Here is a 12195-nt window from a genome sequence, read left to right on the forward strand (position 1 = left end):
TACAGCTATCATTATTACATTCTAACAGGAAATCACATATGAGAAAGTTTTTTAAAACAGCCAAGTGTTTGGACAGAATTTTTAGATAAGGTAACTGAACATGTTCTTCCTTGAGCATTCTAGCTAATCCTACAGAAAAGGAATGTTAAACATTACGTATGTTAGGTATAAAATGTCGTTGTCAATTACCGGGGTGGGATCCTATGGTTCCATTACATCCGGTACTTTCTGGATGTTTGGAAGACCACGGATCTGCCTAGTCACATCCTACCACCAGCGGAGTTAACTCCCGAAATCCAGGAATCTGTCAGCTTCCCACCCAACCTCCTTGTCCCCTCAATTAGAGTTTCTCAGGTATTTCTCTCCCCCACTAGCCAAGTGATAATCTTAATAATCTCATCTTCTACCTTCTCTTTCTTTTGCTCATTGGAATGTGTTTACTTGCTTATTTCAAGAACATATAGTCAGTTCTCAGTAAGCCCACTCCTTAGAAGTAGCTTCCTTTGTTCTCTCTGACGATTTCATAAATGACTGCATGGAGGTGAGTAGGTCTCTTAACCTGCAAGATGTACTTTCCTGCAGAGTACATTTTGTTTTTCAGGATTCTTTTTGCTAAGTCTTTTTTTTTAAATATTGCTTCCACTTTGGATAAAGGATGTAAACAGTATGTAAATTAGTTTGTTTCAGCTTTGGCACACCATTACATATCAATTATATGACACAAGAATTTATTTCAGCACAGATTATAAAAAAATACAATTTGTAAGTACTCACATTTAAAAACAAATGCAGAATATTCAGCTACCTTTTACCTGTAAGCCTTTAAGAACGTCAAATGCAAACTAAGAAAGCAGGTTGAGTGTAGCTCACCTTTCTGGGACCCGTGCTCTTCAGCTCAAACACATCCATTGTATAATTGACCCTACGTCCATAGTGGTCAAATTGAACATTCCCTGTCAGTCCTTGAATGCGAACCTATTAATGAAAAATAAAATCCATACATATATTCCATGGGCCATTTTGCTTACAGAAATCTTGACTTCATGTGCTAGGCTTATGACAACACATTGGGTTTGGAACTATAAACTATACATAACTCATTAAAAAACCAAAGGGTATTTGAGCTTCTGGGATATAAGCTGAAAGATGTAAATCAAAGGTAATATAGTAATATAAGCACTTCTGCTCTATACTTGAAAGAGGAATATGTTTTTTTTGTTATGTGATAAAGAATACTTCCTCAATACTGAAGTGTGCCTATAGGAAAGGAAATATGGTTCATTCATAGTTAGTTTTCGGTTCAATTTATGTGTTCACATAATACATTAAGTAATCCTGCTAATCATAGTGGATCATATTTCACCTTGATACTATTAAAATTAAGAAGTTCAAAATATAAATATATTAAAAAATTCAAGTTTACTTTATTCCAAATTTCCTTTTAATTCACTTTTACTTAGGATCTGAACTCAGGGTATTTCAGAATGTTTAAAACATTAATATTAAAAATATATACATATTCCATTAATCATTTGAAAAATAATGTTAGTATAACCCAAACAGAGAAAAATAAACAAATTACTTAATCCAAGGTTACAAGGCAATTTAAAGATCTACTGAGGTAGTCATTAGCAGTGTTTAAAAAATATTTCTGGATCTTGTACTTTCTGGACCCAAGATAGGCTGTACTTCCCAGAGCCCTTGTAGTTAGGTAGGCCTATGTGACTAAAATAAGTGAGTTGTAAACAGCTGTGATGAGTGCCACCACTGGGCCACAGCATTTAATCGCCAATCTGAAATCTTCCATAACTCGATTTCCCTTTGTGGCATTTTGGGTGGTAGCTTCTCTGTCAGCCTGGGTCCCTGAGTGATTACAATACACAGGATATCCCTCCTAATATAACGTTTGATTGAGTGAGAAACATTCTTATTCATAGCCGTTGGGACTTGGGGCTATTACTGTGGCGTAACCTAGTTTATCTTGACTAAGCATCTACATAAGATATAAATAGTATTCTACTCAGTATTTTATTTAGAAATGTCTCAAAAATGATAATGGCTTAATATATTAAAATGGCAGTTATAATATATATTTATTCTCAGATAAATTATTCCGTTTTCTTGAATATGCCACTTAAACAGGACTGTGAAATAAACTGCACTTAAATAAAATTGTGAGTTACCTGTTTGAGTGTCCTCTCCATGTCAATCCCCTGGCCCCAGGGAGCGGCAGGATTTGCAAGACAATCCCCAGCATTTCCTCTCCTGGAAATATCAATTTTCTGTCTTCTAAGATTGCGGAACGTTTCGGCCATCACAAGGACTCCATCATAAGTCAGAGCAGATGTGTACTAACAAAATGAAAGTAATTATAATGGTGAATGGTAAAATCTTATCAATCCAGAAACAGTCAGGGGGGCTCTTTGGGCTTATGACATTAAGCACCCGCCCGTCTGAAGGATAAGTAAATTACTGATAATTAATTGATTCTAGCTTCAGAAATTTCTATTATCATTTTATTATAAAGAATGTATACCAAATCTTACCACTCTGATTTTTTTTTTTAAAGTAGGCTCCATGGAGCCCAATGTGGGGCTTAAAATCAGGACCCTGAGACCCTGATCAAGACCTGAGCTGAGATCAAGAGTGGGACGCTTAACCGACTGAGCCACTCAGGCGCTCCTTTACCACTCTGATTTTAAAAGGAGAAAACACACTCTGAAGAACAGAAATTCGAATGCACAGTTTTCCATCAGCTGAGAAAAGCAAGACCTCTTTTCGTCGTGTCTGAGTAGCAAGAGATAAAGTATAAGCGGCTAAGTGCATGACGGCCACCTTCTGCCTTGGCTCCCGGGCTGTGGTTGTCCCAGGAGGGGCAGGGATGCCTCTTCCGAAATGCCGAGCACGGCTCCTTGAGATTTCACATTTGTTTGCTGACTTGAAGTGTATGTGTGGGTTTGGCTTCTCAGAAGAATGTGGGAATGTTTACCACTCCTTAGATCTAAGATGCCAGAAATAACACTTGCTGATTTAACACTGGTCACTGCGCTCCATAGGAATGAGCATCGCTCTGCCCCCACCGGTTGTGAGTACGTGTGCGGGTGTAATGAGTCTCCCCCCCACCCCCATTTCCACTGTAACCCAGGGCCAGGGTGGAGAAGTGAAGTGCATGCCATGTGCTTTCTGAGGACTCCCCCTCACTTCTCTGGGAGAAAAGACAAAGCCCTTGGGAAAAACATTATTCGGGCTAGGAAAAGCACTACTCAGAGGAAAAACAGAAGAAAATGTAGCTTAAGTTTAAGCTGAAAATAAAAGGAACAGGGAACATGTGTACAGTTTGACTAGGGACTTCCTGAACATGTGGAAAAGGGGACAATTCTCCCGAAGCACCGCAGAGCACCATGGCTAATCATGGCCGAAAACCGGCACGATCTGTCTCAGGAAATCCATACTGTCCGTTTTCGGGGAGGAACACATCCTAAGCCTGTGCCAGGGTAGTTCTGTGCTGCGGAATACGGAGGATGATCTCCTTGCTTGGCTGCTTGCAAAAGAAAAAAAAATCATTTGAGGTTCAAATTGCAGGAAGCAAACTTAGGCCCCAGGAGTAGTAGGCACACCAGCTGGCATTGTGGGAAAGAGAGGCTGAAACGTGGATGAGATAAAGAAGAGAAATCCTAACAAAGAACCTTTCAAGCGTAGAGAACCTGGTTAAAAAGCTTCATCAGAAAGATGTACGTGGGACATATAAATTAACAGCCTTGCAATACATTCTTCAAAGACATGACAAAATAGATTTATGGACAGGGATGGGGAGGCTGACGGAAATGAAGGTGCTTAAGCAAGGTGCGAAACCAAACAGGAATGTACCTCCTCTCCTGCATGGACCAAGCACATCTTTGACTAGAGAAAGCCACCAAATCATTTTGTTTGTTTGTTTTGTTTTGTAAAGAAAATAAAAAAAAGAAATAAAGGAGAACTTACTAAAGACATAAAGGGCATGAGAAGAATGCCCTGCTAGTATTTTAGGATCAAGAAAGGAAAAAGGAAAAAAACACTGTTGCTTTTTTAATAGGGGGGAAAAAGCTGAGAAGAGATGGTACCAAAAAGCAAATGCATTTGCTGTGTTTTAAGAAGTCCATGCATTTGTACGAAACAAGTGAACCAGGAAAAAGGGCAGATATCATAGAGAGGGGGGCAGATATCATAGAGGGGGGCAGATATCATAGAGAGGGGGGCAGATATCATAGAGGGGGTGGATATCATGGGGGCAGATATCATGGGGGGGCAGATATCATAGAGAGGGGGCAGATATCATGGGGGGCAGATATGGGGGGCAGATATAGAAAGGGGGCAGATATCATAGAGGGGGGCAGATATGGGGGGCAGATATCATAGAGAGGGGCAGATATCATAGAGAGGGGACAGATATCATACAGAGGGGGCAGATATCATAGAGAGGGGGCAGATATCATAGAGGGGGGCAGATATCATAGAGGGGGCAGATATCATACAGAGGGGAGCAGATATCATACGGGAGGGCAGATATCATACAGAGGGGGGCAGATATCATAGAGGGGACAGATATCATACAGAGGGAGCAGATATCATAGAGAGGGGGCAGATATCATAGAGAGGGGGCAGATATCATAGAGGGGGGGCAGATATCATAGAGGGGGCAGATATCATAGAGGGGGCAGATATCATACAGAGGGGGCAGATATCATAGAGGGGGGCAGATATCATACAGAGGGGGGCAGATATCATACAGAGCGGGGCAGAACAGAGCAGATAGCTGGCTAGAGCAGCAAAGACCTTTGAGGTCATAGAGCTGAGACACGGAAAGAGGCAGAAGTTTATGTTTTTTTTTTGTTTTGTTTTGTTTTTTTAAGATTTTATTTATTTATTTGACAGAGAGAGAGACAGCGAGAGAGGGAACACAAGCAGGGGGAGTGGGAGAGGGAGAAGCAGGCTTCCCGCCGAGCAGGGAGCCCGATGCGGGGCTCGATCCCAGGACCCTGGGATCATGACCTGAGCCGAAGGCAGACGCTTAACGACTGAGCCACCCAGGCGCCCCAAGAGGCAGAAGTTTAAATAGGTTTTACCTTTTCAAGGGATTTAATTCCCTCCTACATGTCTTACTGTGTTAAAGTCCAAGAAATCATATTTATGGGCGCATACTTCTAGATGGCATCTAGAAAATTCTTATTGAATAAATACTTCATTTTAGGGCAGGGTAAAACTAAGGTCTTGGCCGAGAGTTATTTCCTGCTTTAACTAGTGATTGCAATGGAGAAGTGAGCTCTGTTTACCAAGGTTTGCAGATAACAAGACAGAGTTTGGCAGAATCATAGCTCAACGCCAGGAGTCCGGGCTTTGAGAAGAAAGAACTCCATGAATTCTAACTCTGCTACTCATAGTTTTATGGGAATGTGTGCATTTTTCAGCTATGGAACACAAAACAGAGCAAAACCAAACAGAACAAGATAACAGTGACTATTTCTTGTGGTGGTTGCAAGAATGAAATAGCATATGGTATCTGTGAGCTCTTTGAAAAAGGTGCTGGACACTGGCTGGGAATTGCAAGGACAAGGATGTGTCCCAGATCGTTACTGCTCCATAGGAGTTTAGAGAAGGGAAACAAGAAGTACATAAAAAATTATGGTAAGTCCTTGGTGAGAATAACACAGTCAAATATTATGGAGATCACACAGCCGGAAAGGCTCATATTTTCTGGAAAACTAAGGAAAGGCTTCATAGAGAAAGCAGCATTTGAGACAAACGCTCAGTAGGTGGTTGGATTTGACAGATGGAAATGAAGTGGAGAGCAGTGGAGGTCCGGGCAAGAGCAGAGGGACTGGGAAGGAGGGGAAAATGTAGGGCAGTGCAATTTGGCTGGCCAGACAGGAAGCAAAAGCACATCTGACTGGAAAGACTTGCTAGGCCTATCTTGTGGAATACCTTTATTCCAGAAGATTTCTTTTGCATTAGGGCAGGGAGTCACAAGATCAGAAATCATGTTTTACATCTTTGATGGGACAGCAAAAAAATCAAGTACAATTCAAGGGAGTGCATTTGATCCTCCTCATTCACGGATCCTGTATTTGTAAATTTGCCTACTTGCTAAAATTTGGTTGTGACCCCCAAATCAATCCTTGTGGGGGGTCATTTGCAGATGTGGGTAGAGTGGTGAAAAATTTGAGTCACGCAACACACACACCCAGCCGCAGTCAAGCAAGATAGCACTCTGCCTTCTTGTTTTGGCTCTCGTACTGTAAACACGTACCTTTGGAGGAGTTTCAGATCCTGGATACTCTCTCTGGTCTAGTTTCTTCCAACGATCCATTAGTTTGGTCACCATAGGTGTGTTAAAATCGACCAACTGGAATCCTGTAACATTGGCTCCACCATGTACAAATCTCTCAAGAGAAATATCCTTGAATCCCTATAGAAATCAGTATGGCAGTTTGCTAAGTTTAGTTCATTAGACATTTCAGCTCTTCAATGGTAACATAAGTTAATAACAAACATGGATATCTATCTAGATTTCTGATAAAGCAATGGCTGGAAACGGTGGAGGGTTCAATTATGCCTAATTTAGCTGTTAAATTCTGTCATCCCAAATCTAATACATGAGAAAAGGATAAAAATATTTTCAGTCCAGCTCAATTTAACAAGTATTTCTTGAATGCCTCTGAATGCCTTTTATGAAGCATGGATCTCACACAGATACGTAGAAATGTGTCTTATGTGAAGGGAATATCAAGGTATTATGACAGATTGAGTCTGTGATGGGTAGCACCTTTTTAGGGGGGTTCAGTTTAATTACAAAGTGGTCTGAAAGCAGACGGAGCCAATAATTTGAGCCAGAGAGTGTAAAAGTTTTGATTCTATGAGTCACTACAATCCTCAAAGTCCTGGGACATGGTAACGGAAGAGAAGAGAGCAAGACAGGACATTCGTGGACTTCTGTGTGCTGGGAAACAAGATGGTGCTCACCAGGTGGGCTGAGGAAAGAGTGTTCTTGCTCCGTCCACAGGTGAATTGCAAAAATTTTGTAAAGTTGTTTACTTTCCTCTTCCTATCTATCTATCAATTTTTTTTATACCTGGCCTTTTTTTTCCTGCTAAGTATTTAAGGTGCTTTACAAAAACAAACACTCAATACAAGTGTAAAACAAATGGGCAATTAGAAGAAGAGGGGGAAAAAACCTATTAGGTAAGTGAATTAATAAAACCAAAGGTATCGGCTCAGAGAAAAGTAACTCCCCCCAACACAAACACATGTGCACACGTGAGTTTCTAGCATCTGTATTTGCTTTTTTTTTTTTTTTTTTTGGTTTTCTCTTAGTATTTAGTGAAGTGTTTTTTTTAAAATTTTAAATATATATATTTTTATCTGTTTTAAAGATTTTATTTATTTATTTGAGAGACAGAGAACAAGCAGGGTGGGGGCAGACTCCCGTAGAGCAAGGAGCCCAATGACGAGGGGCTCGATCCCAGGACCCCGGAATCATGACCTGAGCCGAAGGCAGATGCTTCACCAACTGAGCCACCCAGGCGACCCAAGTTTTTTGTTTTGTTTTGTTTTTGTTTTTATGTGAATTTGATTCAATTGTGTGAGTGAACTAAGGGAAAGTGTTTTTTCTATTTTTTGGCGAAAATAAACTCCGCAGCAGTGACCCCGCAGTTAGCACGGGAATCGGCGCAACAATCAGGGAGAAGACCAGGGCCTGGGGTTGCCTCTGCCGTAATGTGTCTCAGCCTCGGTTTCGGAAACTTCTGTTTTTCGTTAATAACAAAGCAGGCTATATATGCACACTGCTGTTTGGCTATCTAAGAAGAAACAGACCAGTCTACTGACAACGAAGCGAGGTTGCTCTGGAAAGCGCCAGGAGTGTGTATTTATAGCTAATACTGACGGTGGGCTTCTTCTGTGCTGGGCACTGTGCTGGGCACTTGACACAGATGATCTAGTTTGGTTCTCCTAACAAGATGAGATACATCCTATTATTAGACTTATCTTACAAATAAGGAAACCAAGGCTCAGTAGATTAAAGAAAAACTACTGAAGATCATATAGCAAATACACAGTAGAACCAAGATGATTCTTGCATTGGCCTTTTCTGCCCTAGGCTCCTGTGGATTCTTACCCAAGGTAAGAGGAGAGAGGGGTATACTGTCGAAAACTGTCCACGTCCTGAATCCACCTCTGTAACTTACTGGCCGTGGGTTTCCCATGTGCAAAATGAGAATAACAATGCTAAAGTCACTAGCACATCTGGTTTGAAGTCAGTAAATGATAGCTGTTATTAATTAATTCCCTCAACAAATATTTATCCCCTGCCTATGTTGTGCCAGCTAATTTGACAGCTCATCAGTAACACTCTTGTTTCACTGGGAGAGAAACTAGACACCAGAAAGCAAATCCACGTTTTTGAAATGGGAAAAGCACTGTCCATCAATCTCTAGCTAGTAAAATGTCAGCCGACATTTGTTTGCTTCGAAGGGAGGAGAGGGCTGACCCACGGGCAGGCAAAAAAAATTCGTTTTCTAAAAGCCACAGCGATTCAACTATCGCATTAGTTGCTAACTGATGACATTATTAGTTCTTTCAGCACGGCTAAAACAGAAGACCGGCCACGCTTCCTTGCACAGCCTCTCCCACAGCTGCCAGACACACAGGCAAAGCCGCAGCCTTCGGAAGAACCCTCGGATGTCAAGTCTCACTGATAACAGTACACATTTCTCTGATTCCATCCGGATATGCTGACGGAGAAGGAAAAAATACCACATCGGATTTCAAAGTTCTTTCAGTTCTGACCTGAATGAGTGGTGGGTGGCTCCGTTAATTTTAGCTATGTCTGTCTGAGTACAGGCAATATTTTTCCTTTCATACACTTTAAAATAGTTTTATATAGAAAAGTGATAGGATCTAGGCTGTGAAGTCGTTTTCTTGGAAACAGTTACCTTGGTGCCTATTGAGACTTCAGTTTTTACCCAGAGAGTATTGTGGAAGGAAGGTTCTAGGAGACACTGTTTTAAAATTGTAACTCTGCAGTGTGTGTGTGTGTGTGTGTGTGTGTGTGTGTGTGTGTGTGAAATCAGTGGTTAGTAACTAAGTACACAGTATATATAGTCTCTCTACATAATATACTGACATCCTAAGGAAAGATTAACTTTCAACTTGCTTTTCCTTTTAATTTCCACTGACAGTTCATACATCCTCTGGGGGTAAAGAAGCAAAAGGATAATAATAAATGGCAGGACTTTGGATATCCCGCTGACTATTGATGTAAATCTGTAAATCCATCACATCACAGGTGCTTAATAAATGCTCATCCTTTAGGGTGTGACCAATTCTGATCATATTTCTGCTGTTTTGCATTTCAGGCTCAAAGGACAAGGAAATCACACCGAGACAGCTCTTGTACGGTTACCAGAAGCGCTGCCGAGCAGAACGGGAGAGGCTTCCTTTTAACATCTTTTAAAAACTTTCTTGTTAAGAAATTGACTTAAAGTATGCATTTTTGGTAACCAAGTATGTAGATGGTGGAATCAGACGTGCTCAATGCAGAAAAGTTAAAAATACAGTAAGCACAAAGAAAAAGGTAAAAAAAAAGTCTTCACGTTCATGGAATCCTGAGTGGGGTCACTGCCGGTGAGTGAAAACGTGCTAGTCTGCAAATATGGGGAACTGAGTTCTAGGCCCCATTCTGACATCAACCAGATGCCTACATGCGGACAAATCACTTTACTTTCTGTATCTTAACTTCCTTACCTTCCAAACGAGGCATGGATGGTGTGTGCATGTCTGTGTGTTTGTGTGTGGTGAGGTCAGGGACAGGTAAGCAAGAGCTGTGGTTCATCTTTAATGATATACCCTGATCATTCCGTAATTTTATACTACTTCAAGAAAGAGCCAGGTGTTTTCCTAAATGTAAATGGAATATATTTTAAAAAATTAGAAATCTAAATGAGACCAAGATTTTAAGAATTTGCCTTGCAGGTGCAACAATGTCAACAGTTTCTTGTTGCTCCTGGTGGCCGTATTTAACTACTCTGACTGCTGGAGGAGGGCAGAAGGAAGCTGTGAATACAAATACAGAGAATGTCTGTAAGGCCAGATCCCCCTCAAGGGTGGTATAGGTAATATCTAAATGAATGCTCACTTTGTGGCTACATCAGGTATTTACTAATTTTAATTTTATTTATTTGATTTATATATTCTTTGCAATCAGACAGGACAGAGTTTCAATCTTGCTTTTGAGACTCAGGATCTGTGTGATCTTGGGCGAATTACACTGAACCCCATTTTGCAGTCTATAGAATAAGCATCTATGTTGAGGGTTAATTAGAACAATTATAAGCAACAAACTAAACACAATGACAGAAGCTGGATGCTGGAGGATAGGCAGCCCTTTAACAAAGAGGGAGGGTAAGGGTACTTTTTAGAAGGTCAAGTAAGACATTGTTCTTCCTCTGATGAGCTCGCAGTGTGCCTGCAGTATCTTACTTGCAGCTGGGTGACAGCCCGGTGGACCTACTTGGTACAGAGGAGGGGTAAAATAATGAGTTCATGGATGAAAAAAAATAATTGCATTCTGTATTATTGGTACCTGGGGTGACCTGTGAGCCCCGAAGAGGCACTATCAGATTCAGTACATAAGGACAGCTTTCTGGAAGAAGTGACTGTTTATCAAGATTGGGTGGACTCAGGATTGCCTCCCAGGGAGACAAAGCTAAAGCTGCGAAGATAAAAGAGCTTTCAGGTGTCTGGGAACTAGTCTGGTTTTGGGAAGGGGCACATGTAGGGTGGAGTGGGAGAGAGGATCTGGGGTTAGGAGGGATAAAACTGGAAGGATTTTGTGCCTTAGGGACAAGAGTGTCAATACTCCACCCTTAAGGATGTGGGCAGCGCGGTGCCTAGGTTTGGTAGGACGTGGTAACAAATGGGCACTGGCTGTGTGTCCTTTTGAGAACTGCAGGAAGTTTTATGGAGAGGTGAGATGACAGGCATTAGCAGGGAGGGCTGGAGAGATCTCAGGGTCTTTCCCTGTCACAAAGCCCCGGAATCCTTTTACTGCATTTGCAGCCTAGAGCCAAAGAAATACTTTAAGCTGGGAAATGATATGATCATACTTGTCTTAAACAACAACAGCAACAACAAAAAATCCGGGAGCAAAGTAAACAAAGAACTGGAAATGAGAAAGTCGATGGGCAAAGTAGGGAAGCATTTTTCTTACTTAAATCTCTGAAAAACAGACCATAGTGAACCAACAGATAAAGTTTTCCTGCTTCTAAGTATCTTGGAAATTTCTAGAACAGAGTTTAATCTAATGAGATACAATTAGACGACAGGTATGTCTAAGTAAAACATTCCCACATACAAACCAAAAACAGGACAGAGGAAAGAAAGATTTTAGCAATCTTTCCTTTCTTACAAATTTTGCTCATCCTTAATGTGCTGAATGACAGCGGCAGTGATATCAGAAAAATTTCAAGAACCCGGGAGGGGCACATCCCTGCACTTATGTATCAAGCAAAGCTCATGCTATTCGGATGGCATCAACTCTTGTGGGTCTTCCTGGACGCTTAGCAGCCTAAAGTTTGAGTCACAAAGGAAAGGGATCCTCGTTTCTTTCGGCCCTTGGCTGGGGAGGTGAGGTCCCAGCCCACTGCACGAGCAGCAAAGCGAACCAGTGGGACATGGAGAACATCAGTCTATTCCCGTTTCATCAAGACAGAAGGATGCATGATATTGAATCATAGTTAATTGAAGATGATAAATTTAACTTATGGATAATGAAAAGACAGTTTTGAGTAGTGCTGATGAGCTTTCACAACCCATTTGCATCCTCACTCATAATGAAATGGAATGTTATTTTATTTAAATATGTGAAATCTGCCTTTGATATTTCAGGTAAAGGATTTAATGGCCATTAAGAAGCCAATATTTCTGGGACATTACTTGTTTTCTTTCTTGGTTTAGAGGATTATCATTTGAAAAGAATAAAAAAAAATATCCATAATGAAATTTGGTTTCTCTGTGGAGATAACCCTGCTTAATTATAAGGGAGTTCCTTAACTTTTACTTTAAAAATGTGTGCTTGTAAATTCATGATATATTTTAGGCAGCACATATGGATTTCTGATGTCTGTCTTGCTTCATTCTTCTCTTTTTGGTAAATATGAGTTG

The 12195-nt window shown here is 40.9% G+C and overlaps 1 protein-coding gene across 7 annotated transcripts in view; it reads right to left on the reverse strand.

Annotated features, from left to right (window-relative positions):
* The window catches only part of GRIA4 (glutamate ionotropic receptor AMPA type subunit 4), a 369710-nt gene that overhangs the window by 65923 nt on the left and 291592 nt on the right, over positions 1 to 12195 (reverse strand). For all 7 annotated transcript variants that reach the window (XM_036103774.2, XM_078059068.1, XM_036103776.2 and 4 more), the window contains exons 6-8: positions 6284 to 6442; positions 2184 to 2351; positions 871 to 975 (exon numbers count right to left, since the gene is read on the reverse strand). In XM_036103774.2, coding sequence (XP_035959667.1) covers positions 871 to 975; positions 2184 to 2351; positions 6284 to 6442 — 432 coding nt within the window. The remainder of the gene's footprint in view (positions 1 to 870; positions 976 to 2183; positions 2352 to 6283; positions 6443 to 12195) is intronic.

Source organism: Halichoerus grypus, chromosome 11 (assembly GCF_964656455.1).
Source record: "Halichoerus grypus chromosome 11, mHalGry1.hap1.1, whole genome shotgun sequence".
Lineage (NCBI taxonomy): Eukaryota > Metazoa > Chordata > Mammalia > Carnivora > Phocidae > Halichoerus > Halichoerus grypus.